The 25,761-nt window shown below is 43.9% G+C and overlaps 1 protein-coding gene across 4 annotated transcripts in view; it reads left to right on the forward strand.

Annotated features, from left to right (window-relative positions):
* The window catches only part of LOC124412671 (transcriptional regulator ovo), a 62,620-nt gene that overhangs the window by 34,544 nt on the left and 2,315 nt on the right, over nt 1-25,761 (forward strand). The window contains exons 1-5 of one of the 4 annotated variants that reach the window (XM_046892736.1): nt 14,047-14,323; nt 23,248-24,171; nt 24,254-24,800; nt 24,879-25,162; nt 25,240-25,487. In XM_046892736.1, the coding sequence (XP_046748692.1) occupies nt 14,167-14,323; nt 23,248-24,171; nt 24,254-24,800; nt 24,879-25,162; nt 25,240-25,487 (2,160 nt within the window). In that variant the 5' untranslated portion in view covers nt 14,047-14,166. Of the gene's footprint in view, nt 1-14,046; nt 14,324-23,247; nt 24,172-24,253; nt 24,801-24,878; nt 25,163-25,239; nt 25,488-25,761 lie in introns of those variants that run through there. The other 3 variants (XM_046892739.1, XM_046892737.1, XM_046892738.1) reach the window with 3 other exon arrangements.

Here is a 25,761-nt window from a genome sequence, read left to right on the forward strand (position 1 = left end):
TGCACCGCGGTTCGAATCGACCGGGGGTCCGTTGGAGGACGTAACGCTGGGTTCGCGGTGCCGGAATGGAGGTAGAATATACAGTTATCTCTTCTGCAGGTAGCCAGCCGAGATACGGGAGGAGTGCGGTGGAAGGTTGGTACGGCGGAACGACGGAGTTGCGCCATCGATGGAAAATATTGGTGGGTTGGTTATACACGCACGGATGCATGTGTGCTTATATCTCTGTGTGTCCGTGACACGCGTGAATGACGATACATATAATTAGGAAAACAAACCCTCACCAAAGGGCTGAAATATTAACATCTATGGATTTCTTTTTTTTTTTTTTTTTATCATTCACCTTAGATATCAAGAAAAATCTCTATAACTCATAGTAGGAAAATAATTTCACGGCCATTTCTCGATGAAATTTTCAGTTCAAGTCCATCCCCCCCCCCTCCATGGGGTATATGCGGCTTCGGTAAGAAATTAGGGCTGAAACGATCCCAAAAATAATTATTACCTGTCAAAAAGTCGTGGCGAAGGGAAGAAAAAAAGAATTTGAAAAGAAAAGAAATTTGGAACGAAATTTATCAGGATCAAATTGTACACCAAGTCTGTATCATTCACGGTAAAATTATAATTTTGACACCGTAAAATACCGCGCAGATGATGGTATAAATTTTACACCGTATAACCAATCGTGGGCGTCGCTGTATTCACCACGCACGCATAATGTAACAACACACAGCTTATATGTATGCCCATCGTTACAGGTCAGTTGGTCGTGATCGAAGGTGGTATGCGATATAACGGTGCTTTTCGACCGCGCGGGTCAAGGGCGCTCGATTTCAATTTCGCAAAATCATTCAGCGTCGAAACGCGACGATCAGGAACAGCACCATGTTCCTGAAATTTTTCCGTTGTTTTCTTTTTTTCTTTTTTTTTTTTGCTATTCTTTTTTATATTTTCCATTCTCTTCTCCTTCTTTATTCATCATCTCTTTTCCCAGGCTCAATCCGACAACGAAAGTCTTCGACTCGGTTGCCTAATAACCGAGAGATAATTCAACGCGAGCTTGCAGAATGCCGAAGTTAGTGGGGTTAACATAACAAAAGATGTTTGCCAAAATATTAATGCATATATTTTTCCTTATTATATCTACTTAGTATACAATTTACCGCATCTGAAAATTCCGAAATAATCGTGAATCGTCACAAAAACGTCATCGTAACATCATCTTCTTAAGCTTGCAGAGGACGTCGCGACGCCAATGATCGACGACGTCGACCCACTTCTCAGCACTCTTACGGCGGCGGGGCGAGGGTGTGCGGCCAGGACTTGGTCCTCACACGCCTGTATACACATATCCATATATAATATATTATATATATATATATATATATGTGTGCGTACACCCACAGGTACACATTGTATATGCACACACACGCATGACGTAACGCTAAAATTCTATTCGTGTCGTAAGAAGAACGGCGAGGCAAGGAAGTCGATGTGCGCCGCCGCGCCGGTGCGCGGGTTCATTGGACGGCGTCGGCCGCGCGGATTTACCGTTACCCGCGGCGCTTCTTGGCAAAACCGGCGTTCGCTGGTCGCCCGGGGAAAGGAGGAGGGTGGAGGGGAGTGGTTTTTTCCTCTGATTATACTCTCTCGCACAGCTATCCGATCCTTTTCTTTCTCTTTCTCTTTCTCTTTACCCGCCGTCACCCTCTTTCAGTATAATAATATCGCGGGGAGAAGGGGACCGTCCTTGTCCTTGAACTCTCGAGCGAAATTCTTTCGGGAATTTTAACGTGCGCCAAAATCACGGGTAACTAACGTTTCCGCTTTTCCTTACACGATTATTAGTAGCGACGTTTGTCATTTTTATCCCTGTATCTAAGCATCTAGCTTATATATATATTATTTTCTATCTGGTGACTGCTCAGCCGTGAATTGAGGCGCTGCGATGCGTCCTCCGCAACTCGAACTAGGAAGTCGAAGAACGTCATCGCGCTTTGGCCTATTTCGCCATTAGCCGATTCTCTTGCATCTTCACACGTGACTAGCTTTGAAGGATCGAGAAAATTCTTTCGTCGGATCATCGCATCGTTCGATCCTTTCGGAGAACCGGAAGCAGCGACATCTGGATCGATCGTATATCGATTCTCTGGCCGAAAAACATACCTTCGTACGTATGTCACGCGCGAATTTTCACGCTGGTCACGTTGCGTTCACCCGGCGAACAAATTCTATCGCCACGTAATGCAGAATCAGGTCGCTAAATAACTTCGACGTTCAATCCGTCGTGCGCTAATGGTGCAAGCTCTGTAAAATCCATCGATGATGGAAAACGCGATGAAGATCACAAATGATGGATGATGGATGCTGGAGAACGGACCAAAGGATCCGTCGTTTGGTTTTCATGAATTATGCAGAAATTGATCCTGCGATTCTGCCAACGATCCTTTTTGCGTCTCAAGTTCTCACTCGTGTAGTTCTTTGTTCCAATTCAATCGTTTATTACACGTTTAAAACGTGTGATATGGGAGAGTGAAGAGTGACAAGGAGAAATAGGCAACGGAAAAACTCGTAACGCTTTTAAATGAACGGCTAACAATAAGGAGGAAGAAGGAACAATTACGATACGCCGGGTCTGCAGTCACACCTCGCGAATCCGAGGTCCTAGACGTTTTTTATTTGTCAAGGGGAAGTCGGGACTTTCAATTAACTGCCGTTACCCTCGTCTTTGGATGTAACTACGTTGTCTCCATCGTCTCGGCTCACGTGCACCGGGTGACTAGAGAAATTATACCTCCGCTGTGTAACGGGTGTCCATTAATTCGGGTAGTTCCTCTCAGAATAGAACGATAAGGAAACAACTTGAGATCCGAGTCCGAGAACAAAACTGAGTAGCTTCAATAAAGCTTCAACAGTTTCAAGTCTGCAGGAGTACATTTACACGAGTGAAAATGATTGAGTTTCATTCAACTTCAAATTCTGAGACGTATTTTAATGTTCTCGTCGCCGTTACACATCCGATTCCAAAGAATCTCGATGACGAATTAAACGTCAAGCAATTGGCCGTGACTCTGATGGAATATCGTCAACGTAATCGCTGATTCGTACACGTGTCAACCGGAAGCGCGACATGTCTGGGTCAACTTACGTCAGGTTAGGGATTAACTCGGTCTCTCGACGGGCCGCGAGAGTCCGCTGTTAAAACGTCGAGCCACATACATAACTATAGTATAATACACGAGGTCCCCGATCTACTGTTATGTTTTCGATGCTGTAATAGATTCAACGGAGAGCAGCTGTGTACCGTTTTGCCATCCGCTAGCGGATTTCAGTCGTGGCCGCAACGACGGCGCAGAGAGTGAAATTACCGCCTCTTCTCTCTTCTTTCTCTTCTTTCTCTTCTCTCTTCTCTCTTGGCGCCGGAGCCTGCAATTTAACACCTTGCGCAGTGACAGAGGAAACCATGAAATTAGGCGGAAGGACACCACGTCGTCCGCTGATTGCGAGAGAACGGAAAAGAGCAAAAATTTGCAGTAGTAAAAGTGAAAATGAAATACGTACAGGTGATATTCGAACCCGTGAAGCTAACATGTTCCCTCCATGACGCGATAACACCGTGCGCGATTGTTGCCCGTGCAACGATGCGTAAAACAAAGAACCACAAGGTACCTATCGTCGATGCAGGTACCCGCTTCTCAAACTCATTTTGATACCGTATCCCGCAATTCACGGGGCGCCACATATATCCTATCACGAATTGCGCCTACATTTCTCGTTCTGACACGATTAACTTCTACGTCTGACTAATTGTCAATAAAGTGTCATTCCTGAGGTCAGATATTCGTCATTGTCAAAGCAATGAATCGATTCTCCATTTGGAAAATCGATCTCTCGTCTACTTTGTCCAAAGATTCCGTTTCACTTTTATCAATTAAAATAGCGAGCATAATCATACAAAATTTTTTAAATGTAATTCTCTGCGTTTAGGTCGCCTTCAATGTATACCTCACATGCGCATGTGTGTAAGTGCTTCGAGAGAGACTGGCTCGAGTCTTTTTCTCACCGATTCGTGGGACCTCCGCAGGTTTATACTCCTTCGGAGAAGTCATGGGAAGCTCGCGACTCAAAAGTGTAGCAACAACGGTAAGGTTGCCGCTGAGGGTAACGCGCGGAGCACAAGGTGAGTGCCAGGTAATGGCCCCGAGTGCCTACCTCGAGGACAGGACGTCGTGTCAAAGATGAAAAAGCTGGCTGAGGAGTTAACAGCCTTACCTGTAAGGCTAACGCTTCACTCCCTGAGTCCAACACATGATTTATCTCGGTGTTTTCCTTCGCTTTCAGTCCTCGTGCGGTGGATTTTACGTCATTAGGTACACCTCGAGTCCTAATTGCTTTTTCCAATAAGAATAAGAAAATTAACACACCTGTGTATTGCCATACGCGTGCGAGTTAGAATTGCGGTGAAAAATTCTTTGCAATATACTCTTATATGTACGGGTACTTTGTGAAAGGGCTAAACGGAGTGAGTATCGAACACAGTATCGGTCAGTATTAGCATTCAAAAGGGATTGGCTAGCTTTGCTAATCTCCTGACCACCGGCCCAGGTCTCAGCGGGGAATCGTGTCTTCCCATGAAAATTTCTACGCAAGTAAAATTCATTTTGGAGTCAAGAGGACTTTACGAGGAATCGCTGCTGTGGTTCAGCTCAATTTTTCACAAGTACTTTCGAGGGTATGAATAATTCTTGTGTTTTCGTTATCCGTACACCCTGAGAACGCAGTTAAAGAGATAATTACGCTCGAACAATACTGTTCATTATACACGCGGTCAAGGTGATCACCAGGACTAAGTCGCGGGTCGAAGTTCGAGGGCAATCTTGAAAAAGAGTCGTTGCTCTCGGCACTTTGCGCAATCAGCTGTTCGCACAAAAGCTTTTACGTCTCGGAAGAAACTCGAGACCTTTTCAATTCAACGCCATTACTGACAGCTTGGGATGGATCCGAATGTAGGCGCATGATTCGTTATGCAAATGGAAAGGAGAACCGCATCATGTATGTTCCAAAGTGCAAATCACGTCTCACAGCCCGGGAAGAAACTAATTACACTTATTATTACAAATACACGTATGAACGTATTTCTGAGCTGCGATATATCGAGGGAAAAAGATTTAGTCATAAATTTACATCTGATGATTCAACTGTGCAATGTGACTCGTCTGAATATTTCTGCAGTACAACTTTTGTACATCTATCGTATACGTTGAATTTACTAATTAGCATCCTCGAGTCGTTATAGAGTTTAACGTGCAGTACCTTCGACATTAACACCGCGGTTGTAAAATTAACGCTATTGTTGTAACTTTTATTGCAAACAAAGTATTCTGAAGAAAAAACAATTACAACACCATGGTGTGAAATCGGTATTCATAATTTTTTCACTTCGCGATTGTACCACCGAATTCAGAAACAAAAGTTTAAACCAAGGAGTATTCGGGTTATCAAAATATTATTATCATAATCCTGCAAATTTTTTTTTTTTTTTTTTGTCAGGGCAGCAACTCTTTACGATTAAGAGCCTGATCTATGGATCTCCAGGATCCAATTTTCAATTTTTAAAAAGGATATTGCAATTTTTCATCCATTTGAAAGTTGCGGATCCGTCGTGAAAATGGTCGCGAAAAATAAAAGGCGAATTTAAAGCCGCCACGAGTATACAAGGTACTTCATCTCCGACTCGAAGGCACAATAATTACTGTTATTCACCCGCGTCCTGCCTACCGCATGTTCCACGGCTCAAATACCGCGAGCGGAATGCATTCTGGGTCGAAGGCGAAACTCACACTTTCCGACGCGAAGAGAGTCGCTGCAACGCTGCAACGGATTCCCCTGCAGACCATCGTTGTCCCTCGGCACGATTTCGCGAAACGATTAAACTGCCTCGTACTTCAATTCTCAAGTACGCCTAAATAATTACCACGCACATGTCATTCTTCCTCAATTTTAACTTATGCTTCTTCCAAATTTTATAGCAAGAAAAAACAATCATTCCGAGATCAAAAATCCTTTTATATTATCTACATCGTACATTTAATTTCAACAAAATCAACATATTTTTATAATTAATCAAACTAATTAAGCAAATTTCGATTTACTTTTTCTTGTATTATTATTTTTTCCAATTTTACTTCGTTTTCACCAACCGACACGATATCATTCGAGATAAAAACTGCAATGAAGAAAAAACAAACATACATCTCTATCCTTGCACAGATCGCAACTATCCTTCGCAACTTTTTTATCGTTATATTATTCCAATATAATTATCGTTATCTCTATTGTTTCCAAGCTGTGAAAAAAAATTCTCCTCCTCCTCAAAAAAAAAAAATCCCTGTAATAAAATAAAACAAATCACCGTGCTTATCGTACACCGGAAATTCGGTGCTCAGCTACGTCACGAACCACGTGAATTATCCGCAGAGATCAGCCGAGTCGATCTCTATGAAGGTATGTAGGTACTACCTACTATTCTCAAAGAGCTTCTCAAGTTCAGTGGCACCGCGGTGACTCGCTGCGCAGTTTTCGGTCGCTGCCCATCATCCTCCTCCATCCTACACGGAATGATTCGCTCGAACGAAGACACAAACGACGACGTCACGCGTCACGGCACTTACCTGTGCCAACCGTGACACGCCGTTACTTTATTCATCTTTATTTTCTTTTTTCTTCTTCTTCTTCTTCTTCTTTTTTTCCTTCCAATATCGATTTTTCCCGGGGATTCGAGATACGGAGGAACAAGGCGAAGATCCGAAATCCAAAAATTGGGCGGCTGCTTTCGAAACCATCGAATAATCCTGCGTCGGAACCGATCGGTATAATGAAATCGATGAGTGGTCCTGAACGGTTCGCGTCTGTTGACCATAACCGGTAACCGTTAAGCAACCATTTCTGCACTCACCGTCTGTAATACGTGCCCGACTGTACGGGTGATCTGTGTCATTGAGTGACCTTGAACATATTACACCTGGCGTTGAACGATTCGTTGCAAATTTCACGTACTATATTAATTTTCCAATCGCAATTTGCACCTGATCGTGATGTAAGCGAATCAGTCTCGAAAAGAGATAATTCCGGTTGGGTGTCGAGGAAATTGATAAAAGTGTGAAAAATATACGATTCACAACCCCTACACTGAGGAAAAGGATTATTTGAGTCAAGTGATATGTCGAATCGTTCAATTAAACAAACACGGCGAACACAATATACTTACGTAATTCAACAAAATTTAGGTGAATCGTCTAAACATTTTGTCAGACCGATATATCTTGAATTAAGACAAATATTGTTATTTGATTCAATCACGTTTCTCTCTCAGTGTATCCAACCTTCAAGCGATGGGTGGAATCGATTTCATCCGCGTTCCATCCGCCCCTGATCTATGCGGTAGACTAGACACGCGACCCATGCAGGGCGATCGTTAATAATAACCGCATCATGATTTCTAACGGTATAACAATAAGACACGTCCACACGTGACCATGCTTTGATAGCCAGGCAGTCTGTTCGTAATTTTAGCCGAAAGGAATCGTGCAGGTATGTCGATTCCCAATTTTTGGAAAACGCTCGGCGATGGTTTATGGGAATCCCCCGGGGGTAGAATTATACCAAGGTGTGTCGAGGCGTCAAACAAAGTCGTTGGGATGTATGTCTGTGGCCCGCAGGTAACGCCGATGGTTCACCTAAAATTATTATATTACCCTTTTGTCACTAATCTGCAACCCCTATTCTCCGCATCCCCGTTGTTTGCATGGTCAAGCTTTAAACTAATTTCCCATTGTCACGGGCACGCAGTCGCCTAGCGACTTACAGAAGAAATGTCAAATAATTCGGCAATATTTTCCTACAACGACGACTAATAAGCTGCCGCGTGTTGCTTGTTATCCACGCTTTTCACACGGAAAACACTTGAGTCGGTCGATTAATTAATTGCAACGATTTCTTTCGTAACAACTTTTTCGTAATCATTATAATACACGCTCGCTTTCTATTCCCGGAAAGCTATAAATAACTCTCACCTGATGTACCTTGAGTTGATCATCGATTGTAATCGATGATTATTTCAATGTATCTTGCATGTTAAAGATTCTGTTTCCGTTTACGACCCAATTTTTAATTAAGTAGTCTGAAACTCGGCAGCAAAAATGGTCTACAAAGTAGGTACTCGTTGTGTTTCTTAAACGCGAGTGATACGTGATAAGAAAATATGAAAAAAGAGAAAGAAATAAAAAGAAAATATCAAAGACGCAAATCGCAAGATGTGAAAATGGAAATAAAAGATACGCTATTAATATAACATCCGCACCGGTATTTCTATCTTTTTTAAAACGTATCCGCTGTCTGTCTGCCTGTCACTTACGTAAGATAGGTATTCTCCGATAAATACCTGCAAATAGCGATAATTTACCAACCTAGCCGTATCTAGCTAACTATGCCTATGCCGACTCGCTTTACAGCTATAACAACCTCAGCATCACTATAGGTAAGCGGTTATGACGCGAAGAGCGCGCATAAGATTAGGCGAACACACGAGATACCAGGAGAAGACATGCAGTGTTCGTCGTATTGTAATATTTTACTCATAAATATCCATCCATCCATCCATCCATCCATCCATATATATGTATATATATATATAGATTATAGCTGTATAATAATTGTGTATTCGCAGCGGTAAATTTTGCAAACAGACACAAACAGATACCTGTCAGATATGAGTGTGTGTGTGTGTGTGTAGGTGAAATACTGCGAAACACGTCGCGAAAAACATACCCATGTGTGCAGAGGTCGATATAATTTGCCTCGTAGAGGTAGGTACGGAACTTTTTAGACGAAACGTAATTACACGGATATACATATATAATACATGTGATATATGAGGATGTGCGGCGAAGGATCATTAACCATGAAAATAATAAAGTTACGGTCGATCTTCGATAAAGAACCAAGAGAAAAGAAAACGACGTGCAAGTTTTGGAAATGAATAAAGTAAGTAAATATTAACGAGCGTTTTAACCGCTATGCCGTAAACCGAACGTTCGTCTCATCGTCGTCGAATGCTGTGGTACCATATCCGTCAGTCAATTGCGTCACGTCATCTCATCCGCACTATGGTATAGACATACTTATACGTGTAAGATACACACTTTGTATATCTGTAATAGTGCACACAGTATTACCATCTAACTCACTTTACTATGATAGATGTAACCCCGATGATGTCTGGCTAGATATTTCAATCTACCTGCAACACTGACAAACACACTCGCCATTCCGAGATTACAATCCAGCTCCAAGTCGAGCTGGGTTAGGAGTTACGCAACTACTTGCCTCTTACCCTTGACTTTGACTCGGGAATCGAGTTACGCCGCGGTAGAATTGTACGATTCTAACTATGCTTTGCTGTGTGTAGGTACCTAGCTACCTATCCACCTACAGGGATTTCGCAACGCGAACCGACCTTTGCAATACGATATGTATCGGTGAATTGGTCACTGTATATCGCCGGGAAAACCGCAGCCATGTTTTGATCCTTGCAGGCTCGGAGCCAAGGTGTTAAGGACGAGATAAACGATCCTGTTTTACCGGGTCATCGTTACGCGGTCGTTTCAACGTCTAACCGATCATCCTCCTCCTCCTCTTTCTCCTCTTCCAAGAGAGGAGCAGAAGGAAAACAAGAAGGAGAAGGGACCACGCAGAGGACTCCTGGAGAAAGTATCTATACCGGGTCTCTTGCACGGTCCTCTGATCTCTCTCACCTTGGACTTGAGCCACCGAGTCGCGACGGGCGTGCGGTATATCTATTATTATAATACTACTCTCTTCTTCCTAAGCCATTATAAGATTTTGCTTTTTACTTAACGTTTGTAACGATCATTCGCGAAGGTTGAATCGTTCGGTGTGACGGAAGACGAGATGTGAAACGGAAGTTTGGACGGTACGCGATTCGAGTTGGCGAACGCGGAAGTCCTCCAGGCGACGAAGGAAGGAGGAAAAGGAGATGAGAGAAAAAAGAATATTTCTTTCTACACGCTCGCCACATGCCGTGACGAGTCAAGTCTCATTTATATCCCTCGGCTTCTTGTTTATCACATAGTCTATGGACGCACGAGTTAAGTGCATCAGATCTTGTGCGATCTGTACGGCTGATGATCGTTACCATTTCACTCGTCTTATGTACTTGCTCACGAATATTGTTCACAGACGGTAGCTGGCTGGCCAGATATGATATCATATCTGCCCATCTCGAGCCCGGCTAACGCCGCTAATAGGTTAGGTTTTAACACATGTCAAGTCCTATTATTTCATACTCGCTTATGGGCGGTGGACAGGATCGGTACAAGCGGAAACTCGTTTTGGTTCGAGGACATCGCGCGATGCGAGGATGGATGTGTATCTTGGCTTTCGAATTCACGTATAGATGTGTGCGAGTCGTTACTTCTGACGTAATACTCGTGAGAAATTAAAGTTAATTGTTCGAACGGTATATAACGCGCGTGTTATGCGAATAATTTACACGTCAGGATAACGATTATAGTTATACCGATGTGTCCCGCAATCTAGAATATCTCTCACTGGCTGCTTTTACCGACAGGAATATATCATCGGGTTTACGATGTAACCGAAGAGATGACAGCCGGTGCCATTAGACGTACCGGTTGTAAATGATCCTTTACAACTTTTTTTATGTTTCTAATTATACTTCGGAGTCGAGATCAGCAGACGCAGATGCAGTTAATATATATACAGAGAAATTATGAAGCGACCGTTTGAGACAATAAAATCCTTTAAATTAACTCGAACTCGATTAGTTCTAAAAACTTATGTCGTGGAGGTAGATATGAACTGCAAAAAGGATTTATCACGAGGATTCATCGACGACGATATTTATATTCCGTGAATCGGAAAGAAATTTAACGATATGATTAGGCAAAATCTCACTTCCGGAGCATAAGTTTTTAGAAAAACTAGAATTCAAAGAGATATAATTTTTACGTTTTCGTTGCCAGTGGACACAGCCTCGGTCTAGAAGACCTGATTTTAGGGGCCCTGGACTCTCCACGAATTATATCCGTGTGCCGATCTCTGGTTTGTTATAGCCTCCGAGGCTTGGTGAACCCGGGGGAAACACTATATTCCAGAATGTATACCAGGCGCATCTAGGCGCCAAATCACGGGAATATAAACCGGATAGATATACTTCGTCGTGTCGCAGAGAACCTGTCAGGGTTTACGACTTTCGACGAGAAAAGGGTCCTCCAAGGATCAGCCAAAGAATTCTGGGGTGCGTATGCAGGTCACCCTTACACCTCGGTTTCCCTATATTTTCCCCCCCTTATTTTTTTATCCAATCCTGCAAGACTTGAACGTGGCAATACTTGTTGCTTTGTAAAGCAAACACCCTCAAGTCTTGAATTTCGATGCACGCTGCACTGCGGATTGACCAGGTATCCATGGCCTTAGCATGAGCAAAGAAGACGAGGTGATCGTTACTCCAGGTGAGGTATATAGACGAGACAACCAATGTGTTAGCCAACAACGAGAAGGAAACAATTCTAAAGATGCAACGGGAGCATGAAAATCGACCGGAGAAGGTCTTCCGATCAGTTCGTTAAGGTGCGTCGAACGTGGATTTGTTAAATAATTTGATTAATCGTTGAATCCAAATTAGTAAAAAGTTAATCTTGACAAAAGTTAAACTGACCGAAAGCATAAATTTGACAATGCAAATCGTACTTGATGTAATAAGAGTGGCGAAAAGTCGCGTTGATATAAATCAGATCCCCATTGCATGTGAAACGAGATAAAAGTCCTCTCTAGCGGAGACTTGAATGCGCGGAGATGCAAAGCTTCGGGAATTTCACGAATGCTGCAGCTGCAATCGCGGCAGTAGGCAGGTATATTCGGTGTACATATAGAAAATTGAACGCGCGGTTATCTTTGCAGGGTAAAGACAGACCGGGAACACTGGGAATAGTCAGGGAATTTCGTCTATCGGGAACAAAGGTAGGAAAAAAGTCAGTGAATTGTGACGGATGATATAGGAAAAAGCATGTTTTTTTTTATAAATCGTTATCAGACTCCAGCACATATATATGTTTCGTGAATTCAGTTGTAAGCCGACTTTCGGAAATAATACTATTCAATTTCTAATTTTACATGTGTGAAACGAAGTAATACCACGTATTTTTTAGATCGAAATTTATATACTCAAGATACAGAACATCCCGTGCTTTTGGTATAAATATAAAAGCTGGCCAACATTATAGGTATCTTATATAAATTTCGTATGGGAAAAAGTTAGGGAATTCTGAATTTTCTTTACAACGGAAAAGTTATGAAATTTTATTTGAGAAAAATTATCGCCACCCTGTAATTTAACACAACAAATTAACGTAGTAACTCAATCACGTCATGGATAACGTTAGAAAAATTCGTTACTTCAGGGTGACCGGTGTACCTATACGTACTATACCTACGTATAATTATAAACGAAGTTCGAAACATGCAGTTCTGTGTAAACGTCGTCGTTCGGAAGTCAATCAACCGATACATATATATATATATGTGTGTGTGATATATATTGAATGATTGAAAAATGATGGTTAAATCGAGCCGCGCATATGTGGGTAACGTGTGCATTAGGTGAAGGAGAGACCGGTTAACGCAGGTAGATACATGCATGCAGGCGTATAATGTGTGCGGTATCCGAGTCCATATCGTGAGGTTCTATTCGAGGAGGAGGCGGAGGTTGGCCGCACGCAACCTTGCCCGTTACGCGCATGCGTCTTCCCTCCGTGCGTTTCCCTCTTCCTCTTCTTCCTCTCCTCTCTTTCCCTCATTTTCCTCTCTCTCCCCCCACCACCGTCGGCCATTCCGAACGGCAAAAGAAGGACCCAAATGCAGCGCTGTCGGCGGCGGTAACTATGGTGGGGGAATTCACGGCCGGCGGACTCTCAGGGGGTCCCGTCCAAGAACTCTTGGACGCCTCAGTCGCTCGCGAGATTTCAGTCGCAGAGAGCGTCGGTCCGAGTTCTCGGGGCTCTAACGGTTAACTGGAGAAAAAAACGTCGTTATTATTATAATAACAATAATAATAATAATAATAAAATAAATAAGCAAATAACAGCAACGCTGCTGATACACTTTGCTTTTTTCGCATTATTCGTTGTACGTTAAATTTTTCTTATGCACTAATGTGACAAGTGTGACGAAATTTATACAACAACACCTGTTGCACGTATATTGAATTGTTGAATTTTTCTACACAGGACCTATTTACACTTTTGATTTTAGTAAAATTCTTGTGGTTATAGTTACGTAATCGCGTCTTCGGGTGAAATATATTAGATAATCTGTGCAGAACTATAAATAAACTTGCTTCGGTGATGTACTTTTTCGGTTGGCGGTATATCGTTAATACTTGGCGTGTGATAATCGATGACGCGTTGAAGTTTATGATGTGCCGTGTATGAAGAGGATGAAAAACTAAGTATAGATAAATATATAAATCGTTTACGTGTGAAGGAGGAACTGGAAAGATTGAGGCAGGAAACTGGCCACTGTGTGAACGAATGGAATCCCTCGTACATCGAATACTCGATCGTTGGTAGCGGGTCGAAGGAATAACCTAATCAGTGCGATAGATAATCGTATATACATAAGCAGTGTGCTGCAGAACTAAAGTGAAAGAACGTCCGAGCCGGTAGTAGCTGTTAACGTCGTTAGATAACCGGTTGTAAAGCTGTATATAATTAGCCGAAGCTACGTTCAATCGTATCAACCTATCTCGTCCTTGAACTTTAAAAATCCCACACATACCGCATCGAGACGGCGTAGAAGGGCGGCCGATATCGAAGTTTAGATCCCGTGAAGTGCAAGTACTAAGTGTACTAAGCGATCCAACCGCGAGGCTCCACCGAGTCTCTCTTAACGAGCCACACATCCATCCACCTACCAGACTTATTTTCCTCACGGAAGACTGCGCAGTGAGCTCGGTTCAAATGGTGTCATCAACGTACAGTGAAGTGTCGAGAATCTGAATTCTTGCCTCCAAAACTCGTTGCTCGTTGCTATAAACAGTGGCGTAGTAAAGCGTGAACTCGGTACAAAATGCCGAAGATATTCCTCATAAAGAATAGGCTGCATCAGCAGCAGCTCAGACTACTCGAGACTCAACACCTGAGCAAGAGTCCACCGCCGTCATCGGGGAAGGAGAGTCCTTTAGGAGGATCCGAACCCCTCAGCTTGATCGTCAACAAACACCAATGTGAGTATAACGTACGCATAGCTATGCCTAACAATAAGTATAGCTATAATTCGACAAAGGTCGAACGTCTTCTGCGCTTATATGCGCTTATATCTCTCGTTAATGGCAGCTTGACTGTCAACTTTGTCTTCTATACGCAACGGTGAAAGTGCAAGGAAAATTCACCGATACGTCTAGATGTATATATATATATATATAGTTAAATCTGTATAATTGAGCCCCGCCGCGAACCAGTTTCGAGAAATTGCGAGGCCGGTTTGCAGGTGCAACCACCTGAGCTCCGCAGGTGTATCGGGAGTCAAGGTTAAGTGCCAAAGGCCACAAGGACCTGGCACCCTATGACCCAACGACACGTGCATCCGCCGCTGCACTCAACTACCGCTTTCCGGAATCAGAGATCCGCTTCGCGAAAGTCGAAAAAAGGTAGACAGAAAAATGACGGCCGGATGGCTACTGCTGCTGTTGCTGCTGCTGCTGCAACGGTATTGTGAGTAGGCGGCAGCCGATGGACCTACCGGAGGAGCCGCTGCTGTGCTCTCGACGCGCGTTACGGTCCTAAAACTGGTTTCTCGAAACGGAGAAGAATCGCCGCGAAGCTCCGAGCCGCGCCTCGAAACCCGAAAAGTCTTTAGACCGTCGTTGACACGATTTTCTCTCCTCCTTCCTCCGAACAGATCGCTCGCTTTTCCCATTTCTCACCGTCTCATCAACACTCCGTTCGATCAATAATCATAATAATCAAGTGATATGATAGTAAAGTCTAATCGCGAGGCGTGTAATATTCAATATTCGTAAGACGAGAAGAACTAACGGCGAGCTAAAATCCTTGCAATTAACATTTACCCGATATGTAGGCATTTATACCGAATCTCGCAACTCTCGTCGTTCGTCTGCAACAACGGCGACGATCCCTGGGTATCGAGAAGAGCCAGGGCAAGTTCTCCTGCAACAGCAGGGGCAACACGTCGCCGAGGTATGCGATCCAAGCGCGGAGACCTCGATGCCTGGGAAACGACAACCGTCGAGTCACGACCAGCCAGCCGGCAAATCTATTGACCATATTCGGTCGACTCGACTCGACTCGACTCGCCGTCCACCTCGAATCCCCGGTCAAGAATTCGCGAACGCGTACTCGAACCGTCCAAATTTGTCCCAAACACCTGATTCCATTTATACCTACCATTCGTCGTAGGAATACAACGTGAGTCAGACTCGATTCCGGAATATCTTTACAAGTCATACATATACGTACATACATACATACATACACATATGTCGTGTTATCCTACAGTAAAAAACTGCATCGAATCATCCGGTTATCTTGATTTCGAGTAAATATATACTGAAAATCGCGTCATCGCGTTGATACCTAGTCAAAAAAAAAAAACAAAAAAAAAAAAAAAACAAATCCGAAGACGAAGAATCTGCGATCTTTTCGCGCTGTAAAATCCCTGCTCCGCAACCGCTCCGCGTATCGACGTTCGAAGACAATACTTTTTCACCTAGTGGAATTACCTCTCCGTCCTCCTCACGGTCAGGTATAATATTATAGAGTGGCGAGTGGACCGGCGGTCTGGGCTAAGGTGGGAGAGGGGGGGAGGCTCGGGCTCGGGCTCGGGACCAGTTCTTACGGGCCCGGTCTCAGGGCCCACGACAGAACGGGCCCCGTATAGCACTACTGTACGTATATGTATAAACGCTGAAGCTTGCTAGCGATTATAGAAGGGACGCGCCGCGGTCGGGCGGCTACTGGACGGATTAGACACCCACAAAAGCACTGCAGGAATGATGCGGATGCGTGTTACAGCGCAGGTCGCGTCGAGACAACACCTGTGTAATAGCTTACAGGAGGAGAGAAATTACGCGAGCGACCGGCTGGAACGCGATGAACGGTTTTATTCTCCGCTGCATCGTCGTCGTCGCGTCGGGAAGACGGATAAAATGGCCGCTTATACCTTGAGTCGAGAACCGTGCGGATTCTCCGCGAGGTCGTCATCGCGGTCATCCACCGGGGCCAGGGCCGCGATTATTCTCTGCGGAATCTAGACGATTGCGAAGTCTAAGCCTGCTGCTACTGCACGCAAGGTGTACGACTTCGTTTGAAAAGTCGTTGTCGTCGACGTTGTTGTCGTAGAAATTTGAAAAATTTCACGATTATGCAGATAAGCGTTTCGCGATTCATCCGCAAGTCGGAGAAATTTCTCTTTCGATTATTTTTCCGTTTATATTAGGTATATGTATAGGTATAACAAAATTATTTCGACAAATGAATTTAGGGTTTTATTTTTGCAAGGGTATTACATATACATATATACACATTAAATTCTCGTAATATTTCATGGTCAGTGTTGTATATAATTTCAATATCGAGATTATCTTTTATTCCTATTTATATACAGTAATTGTAAAAAATAAATTCTTTTGATTTGGTTTTTCGTTTGACAGTTTTCTGTTCCGGTAATATTTACTGTATCACACATATATTAGATATTTTTCGACGTTAGATAGATGCGTATTATCACAGTTAAAATAATTATCTAGAATTTTTGTTATTTAGAATGTAAATACTATTTTACTAATGCATGCAGCTATTAAACTTATCGATACCGTTCTAATATAGGTATAGAAATTCGCATTCTCCTGGTCGTCGTGAATTCAATCGAATCGTTACAATAACCCTACGAATGACGTTACGCTTGTCGGGAAGCCGATAATCAATCATCACTGTAATGCAGATGCCGTTATATTACACATTATGTATTATCCTATATGCACGAGCTCTCATCCTTTATAAGTATTTACGCATATGCATGCATGCATGTATGTATACGTATAACGTCTCGTAATTTTCTCGTACAAAGTCGAGAAAAGTGGTAAATTATGACGAAAAAGTTTGAGGCAAAGAATTTGATGCAAATTTATGAAAGTAATTTTTAAAAACACATAATTCCATCAAGCCCATTTCCCATGTACCTTGTAGGTACCTACGTCACATATAACATACGGATTACGAAATCCACTCGTATATATAATGACTACCCATTTCAACGATTTATATAGCAAATATTCATCACTTGATTATAAATAACGTAAGAAATATGCACGCGTTAAAAGCTTGGCATATACAGCCGTTAACGATGTGTACATATAATGTGTATAACCCGTACCTGTTGTACATGCATACACACACACACATACATGCATATAGGGAATGCTTATAATATGGGTATATCATAAGCACATAACAGGTTACGAGTCGAGAGCCTTAGAAATAAGTACCTAACATAGGCACAGGAATCTGTTGCTACGCATCCAGAATTGCAGGATACGTGTATATACATGTATAACACATGTGAACGCCGTGAAAACGCTCGCGATTATTCAACATTGAAGAAAAGCGACGTTTCAATTTTTCGCACTTGTAACATCAGCAAAGTATAACGTATATATGTGTGATATGATATACCGTAGGAGAGACAATATATGTATATTCCTGTAAGAGTGATAGTCTCAAAATCACTTCACCGCGGAGAAGCATAATACGTGACGTATACACACACGCGCACACACTCGCAAATACCGTATGTATAACAGAGGGCCATGCACAGCAGGTTAATATCACCGCGAGCCTTGTGTAGTGCAGTGCAACGGCAGGTACATTATACACGTGATGTTTATTGTGCTGCATGAGACGAGGGACCGACTGACGATGAGAGCCGTTGAACGAGGGAGCGCGTAATAAGAACCGCGATCAACTATAGGTATATACGTATATACACACACATATACGTATACATTCCTTTCACGTTATCTGTATTTTTAGTATCAATTTTATTTTATTTGTTTAGTTATTTATTTTTTTTTCTACTTTAATTCATTTTTCTCGATGTTTTCTTTACTTCTTTTTTTTCTTGCCTGTTTCTCGTTTTGTCATTTTATCAATTATACGTACGGTATTGTGCTACATGTGTGGCATGTGTGTACCTGCAGGTATACACCTGCAGCACAACGAGAGAGAAAAACTTCACTCACGATACCGCTATAAAAGTGGGTCTCGCTCTACTGTTCTTACGCGCTCTCCTGTACGATGTCTGTGTATGTATGCATGTATATACTGATGTAAATATATAGATATACGTGTATATGGTAGCACAAGGTCATCGAGGACGCGAATAAATTGGTATACAACTATATGGGCGTGTCTATGTGTAATATTTATATTGCAAAATAATATACTTATATACAATTCAGCTGCAGGCTTGTAATAAATATATATAATATTTATAGGTGTATGTAGCATAGGTGACCTGCACTTAGATTTGATTAATACTAGGCGAACAGTAAACCCACGTAATTGCGCGTTTACATTGCGGATTTGTTTATTTAGTTATTTAAACATAGTCGAGTCGTTGCAATTAAAAAATCGCTTGCGTTGATTACAAATACAGAGACAGTTATTAATACCGTATATGCTCGATTATTTTAATCTCGTCATTTCTTTTTTTTCTTATTTATATTGCTTCTTTTATTCTTACGGAAAAATCGGTTTGCATAGCCGAGTAGGAATATGATAAGTTGCGGTATAGAATCGACACTTTTGGACCGCAATACCGACGTGATGTTTGCAGCTGACAATGAGATGTTATGGAAACGCTGCACATCGTGGTCAAGCTGCATTTTTTCTTCTTTTTTTTTCGGAATTCGAGACGTACTTTTCTCTCCTCTGCCTGTATAAAGTAAACGTCGATCGTCGGTATTACAATAATTGGAACAAGGTAAAAAGATGAAAAATTCGATTATAATTTCATATCAGCAGACGTTACGTGCAGTGATGGAATATCTCGGTTTTCTTTATCGACTTATCAATTCAAGTATATAATAAAATGAATAAATGTATGTAGATATCATATGTATGTTACGAATAACTCTGGGTTAGGTAAAGTACAGCATACCTACCTACATACGGCCTACATGCGCAGAGAGAGTCATTCGGTCATTCAATCATTCAGTCATTCAGTCAGTCCGTCCCTAGGTGATGACCTGACGTAATTAATCGTGCGGCGTTATCGGCGCACATCCAGATTTCACTTTCGGTTGGCTAACGATCGTCGCATCGCCGTCGACGAAAAACGAAACGCGGTGCACCCCAGAGGCGGGCGAGGTATAGACGTGTAGTGACGACTGCACGTGAATCGTCATACACACATGCATACTATATAGGATACATACGCATCATACCTGTGACGAAGCATTCTCACATAATAGGTCTACCTGTGGTAAGTATAATTCGAGTGTACCAGCCGAGCGCCGTCGATTATATTATAAGCACACAACCTGAAGCGCCGAAGACAGGTGGGCCCAAGAGAAGAGAGGAGGAGGAGGAGGAGGAGGATGGTGGTCGTAGAACCACAAGAGGAGAGGAGAGGAGAGGAGAGGAGAGGAGAGGTCGCCGTTAGGCGAACGCGGTTTACCTGACATCGAGCCTGTTCCTAACGCGGAATGGCGCAACTACTGTCACCGCTCTGAGTTTACGCGGGTATAACCCATACCTGAGTCCACACTGTATATTATACGTATGTGTTATATACATACGTATGCAAGTTGAAGAACACATGTAGGTAATGGTTGCGGTCTGCAATCCGCACATACGCGCATACAATCACGCATGCTGAGTATACCTATACTTGAATCCGTGATCGCGGATAGGTAGAAGAAATTTAAAACGATATATATACATTCTTAGAGATAATCTACATGTTACACCTATACGCATTATTATGTCGTATAGATTTTACCGGCCCGGTGTTATAATAGACGTATTATTATAGAGGCAAGTATTACCTGTTATAAATTTGCTCCGAAGACATCATACCTTTCGCATATGCGATCAACACTCGTACCTATATATACAAGTCGAGCATTTGTGTGTAATTACTTATTATATAACAGATAGAGGAGAGGAATTTAAACAGCATCGCATTCGGTACCTACTTGAAACATTTTTTTCTTTAACATTCTATATCAACGCAACGAATAAAAACGATTGATAGCAGTTACCAAATTGACTCGTTCTACCCGTTATAATATAACACAACGGAGCGCGCAGGCGAAATGGTAAAGCGGTGTTGGCATTGACCTGAATTTTCCTTGTGTTTTAACCGTACATACAATATATACATATATATATATATATGTATGTATGTATGCATTTATATAGGTATATACATACATATTGTGCATGCCCACAGTGCCTACCGAGAATCGCGATTGGTGGATTGATATATACAATAATTTACATGACTATATACATATATATATATATATATATATATCTAATAGGTACCTGCAGTGATTCGCGTTCGGGTTTTATGCCTATTAAAATCATAAAAGCGGAGTAGGTGGCTAAAATTAAAACGGATACGCTAATGGCAAACGGTTAACGAGACGCGATTCTCTATCCGGGCATTCAAGTCTCGGATAAGTATTGTGCCGAGTTTTGCTCACACGCGTAGCCTCCGGCTCTTTCGCCGTTCCGTTTTATCCTATTCCGTATCTCTCTTGCTCATGAGTGATTTCGCACTTGCCCGTTACAAGATCGACACTCAGACCCAATGGTTTCCTCCACCATCTCCACACCTCCACGTATATAAGTATATATATATATATATATATTAGACACTTGCTTACAACGCGAGCAGAACTACAAAATTATACCAGATCTTACGCGGAGATGAGGATGAGGGTACACACACAGACACACACACACAGACACACACACACACACACTCATTCGTATGCAATCCATATATTTGCTTATATAGGTACCAATGTATGTACGTACAGACTTGAATCAACAAGCAATGGCGGGCGCGTTTTTTAACTTCCATGCCCGTCTCCGACTGTTCTCTTCTCGCCTAACGTTTTCCCCTCTCGTATCCTTCTGCCCATGGCGCAGACATTAGCATCCCGATCACGAGTCACGCGTTTACGTTCAATACCTTACGTTTATAGCGCGGACGACGCTGCTTTGCACCGTCTGTATAACTTATACACCTCGGCGAACGGTCAGGATTCGGTGGTGCCATCGTGCGATGCTTCGTCCTCGGCTTTATATCCTCACGGTATTCTTTTCTATAACCACGCGTCCCCACGCGCATTACGCGTGTGTACCTATGTATGATGCTTTCGAAGGTTGCTCAATGCTTTCCACTTTACGTTTCGTATACCGGCCGGACAGCCATTTTCGATCCTCTTGTAACGCTCGGTGTTAGACTGCACATTACGCAAGAGGCCCTGTTACGCAAACCGAACGGACCACTAAATAAACCTCTATAATTATACATCTTTAAAAAAATTTTCAATTCATCTTCATCATCATCATCATCCTCGAGACTACGTACGACCAATATGTCATAACAATTATCTCCGCAGACTCGATTTTCACTGGAACAAACGAGGTTGCGGGCAGAAAATTTTCAACTATTATGCATGTATACACGAATTGCGAAATGAAAAGTAATCGGGACTTTATACCTCATATCGGGGCCTGCAGACACCGAGTCGTGCGCATGGCATGGTTCACGGTCGCCCGATTTACGCTCGAACGCTGACGTCCTCGTCCCGCATTCGATAAAATCGATATACTTATATTTCGCTGTCAAAGTCAAGAGAATTAAGCCGGCGAGACACGACTCGTTCCCAGTTTTTTCCTCACATATATATACCTATACACGTATATCCGAGACTTTTTCCCTACCGGTCTGACTGGTATACCCGCTGCACATTACAATCTCACTGCACAGTCTCGTTTGCCATTCGCTGCGCGAAGCTGCGGGATACAGTTGCGTATACCTAATGTGCATTTGAAGAACAGGTGATAATTTTTCAGACAACAACGAGACGTTGAAATAATATGAATTTCTTTGTTCTTTGAATTGTGAAGAAATTTATGCAGGTTCGTTGAAAATTAATTACCTTACTTGAACGTATATATAAACTGTGCGGCAACCGATTAATAGCTTCGAAATATATAACCCAGTCCAGCGTTTTGACAGTTAAAGAATCTCGGCAATGCGGCAACTCGTAGTTATTACGTATATATAGGTATTTGTATGAAAAAAAAACTTTATTAGCATATTCTCCGGGACAACTACGACGACTTAATCTTAGCTGTCTTATACCCGGAATTACGGCACGATGCAACGGTGCAGTATACTAGACCGATGAAATGTTAGGTAAGAGAGAGAGAGAGAGAGGGAGATAAAAAAAAAACACAGAAGAGGAGAAAGACGCTGGACCCGTTTCTGACGCGCCAAAAAATAATACAGGTATAAGGTACGGTCAGATGGGCGTCGGATAGCGACCTTCTCGAGTTAGTCCGGGGGTCAGTTACGAGCTGGTCATAGCCGAGACACGGAGGCTAGATAAGAGAAAAATAGAAAAAAGAAATGTATAAATAAATAAATGAAGTGTCGGTTCGAGGAAGAAACGAATTCATGAATAAATGCGGGGAACGCAGACATACAACGATTTACGTATCACGCCTGTAGTATATATTCCGGTGTTTCTGTTTCGCCGGTTTAAGGTTGCGCACCGTTCGTTGTACATAATACAGGTATATGTGCACACATGCTGAAACCGCGATGGAAAGTTGGCAAAGTGTTCTGAAATTGAAATTAGAATTGAAATTGAAATTGAAATCATCCGTCAGCCTATCTGCACGGAGAAGCAGAGTTTTACCCACTCAAACCGACGCTCTGAGATAGAGATAATAATAATAACAATAATGTTTATTTATTTTCAATTATATATATATATATATATATATATATATAGAGAGATAGAGAGGGAGGGAGAGAGGGAGAGTGAACGATGTAATATTGAAACGAAGGTGTATACTGAACCGGGTCTTATCTATGTTTCAGATCGTGACAGGTCGGAGGATGACCGGGCAACTACCCCAGAATCGCTGCGCAGCACAAGTCCGGCCGGGTCTCCACCGCCGCCTGCGTCAGGAAGACCGTCGACGCCTACGAACACCCTTCCTCGACGGTTTATATCCAGCATACTCGGCGGCGATGTGCCATACGGGAGTCGAGGTCACGTGCTCACCCGGGCCGAGCGCAAGGAGTACAGCAACCCTCCGATTGCCCCTGCCGAGCAGCTACCCACTGCCGAAAAAATCACGCTCCCACGGGCTCAGACGCCCCCGAAAACACCGCGTGTCGAACCGCCGACGAGGGTCTCCGTCATTCGGAGGGTCCCGCCGCAGGCGCAACCTCCGCGACGTGAGGAGACGAATCTAGAGGTGCCGAGGACGCGGGAACCGGAACAAGAACAGCCGATAGACTACGCGGTGCCGAAGCGGAAGGGCGAGGTCGAGGAAGAGCGTGGCAGAGACGGAGCGAAAGCCAGCTGGATCGGGAACTCGATCGCACGACCACTTTTGGCAATGCGTTTGTCGAACGCCAGTCAGGTCGTCCAGGTTGTTCACGCGGCCGCCGGTCACGGGAGGAATTCTTCCGGTACCGGAAACGGTTCGAGCGGCCAAAACTCCGGGTCATCCGGGGGTGGGTCATCCGGTGGTAGCGTAAGCTTCTCGGGTGGCGGCGGCGGCGGAAGTGGAGGCGGTGGCTCGTCCTTAGGGGGTGGTGGTGGCGCTGGTGGCGGAGTCGGTGGCGGCGCCGGAGGCGGCGGAATGAACCCTGGAGGAAACGGGGGTCGCGGTAATTACGGACCCAGCTCACCGCCGACCGGATCTTTGCCGCCGTTTTACGAGTCCCTCAAGGGCGGCAACAACCTGGCCAATTTTGCCAATCAGTACAACGGCGGTGCCGGCAATGCACAAGGTACGTAAAATACTTTACGTCTGCTACATGTGCAGTATCATCCCACTTATCGAGACTCTTCATGATTCGGTAATTATTTCAGGAAACGGCTACCTCACACCGTCGCCGGCGGTAGGAATGGAGTGCGATACCGGACAGCAGGACCTCGGTGGACAAAACCAGTATGGCGCACAAGAGGGAAAGCAGTACTCGTTGCTCCAGAATGTGTGCGCCTCGTACGGACTGACCTTAAAGGAGGAGGAGGACCTCTCGGCGTACAAGCTTCAGCCCGGTGACCTTTTGTCCGGGCAGTACGGCGCCTACGACGTCACCGATTCGGGGATGGTGGTGGACATGGTGACCGGAGCCGTGGTTGATCCCCTCCAGTTCACGGCGACCCTGACCAACTTCACTTCGCCCTCGGATCACACGGCCCTCCTCGAGAGCCTAAGCGATGCGGCTGACCTATTTTTGCCGAGGTTGCCAGCCGACGAGGGCGGCAACGACCTTCTGGACGACTCTCTTCACTCGCCACCCTCCGCTGGGAGCACGATAGGCCAGGATGGCCAGATATCGACCCCCGTCGAACCCAGCGTCGATCCATTTCCGGAGCACAATATCGCCCTCGCCAGGGGATTCGACGCATCCAGGTAAGAGGAAAATACCGGGACACCGACGACACTTCGATTTGGTTACGCCAGGATTGGAACGTACGACAAGAAACTTAGCGATTCTCTGTTTTATTGCAGGAACTACACCACGCCTCAGCACTTTAACAGCACCTCGAAGATACAATCCAGCCTCGCTTATCCTCCCGGCGAATCTAGCTATCAACCTCTTCCCAAAGAACGTCCAGAGCTGGCTCTCCACATAAACCAGCAACAGACGAACGAGCCCCAACTCCAGCAGCTACAGATCCAGGTCCAACTTCAACAGCAGGGTGCTTCTTCATCGCCCCATCAGCACCATCATCAGAGTCTTCTCAGTCCTGGTCTCAGTTTCACCGGAAGCGGTAAGCGAATAAGAAATTCTTTGCTCTTCGGTCTTTGTTTTCGCCTACGGTTTTGTTGCACGGACGTATCCTTTCAGGTCTTGATCTCGACTCGGCCAGCAGTGCTGGTGGCAGTCTTCCGAGCCCCGGAGCCGCTAGTTGCTCCCTCGACACCGCCTCGGCCAGCGCATCCTCGCCCAGCACCCTGATGGACCATGGCCAGGTACCCAGTCCGGCCAGCGTCACCGCCAGCGTGAGTGCAACTTCCGCAATCTCCAATTCCAAACATACCTCCCCGGTCGGAGATCCCCCGCTACCACAGCGCGTCAACGTCCTTCAGCAGCGGGTAAGCACCCTGGATCGATAGAGGCAAACGCATACGTAGTAAATTCCCTATTCGCGAAAAGATACGTTAAATCATCTAGTATTCTGGTAGGTTTTGAGTTATTGGCAGGAGAATATTGAAGATTGTTTTCCAAACACGGAAGTGGTCTCACCAAAACACCCTGGAGTAACAGCTGTATTTTATCAATCTCTGATAACAGTGCACGGCAGTTGGGCTAATAATAAGACGAAGTGTTCATGATCTGTCGCAAAGAACTAAACAATATGAACTGTAT

The sequence above is a fragment of the Diprion similis genome, chromosome 11 (assembly GCF_021155765.1).
Source record: "Diprion similis isolate iyDipSimi1 chromosome 11, iyDipSimi1.1, whole genome shotgun sequence".
Classification (NCBI taxonomy): Eukaryota; Metazoa; Arthropoda; class Insecta; order Hymenoptera; family Diprionidae; genus Diprion; species Diprion similis.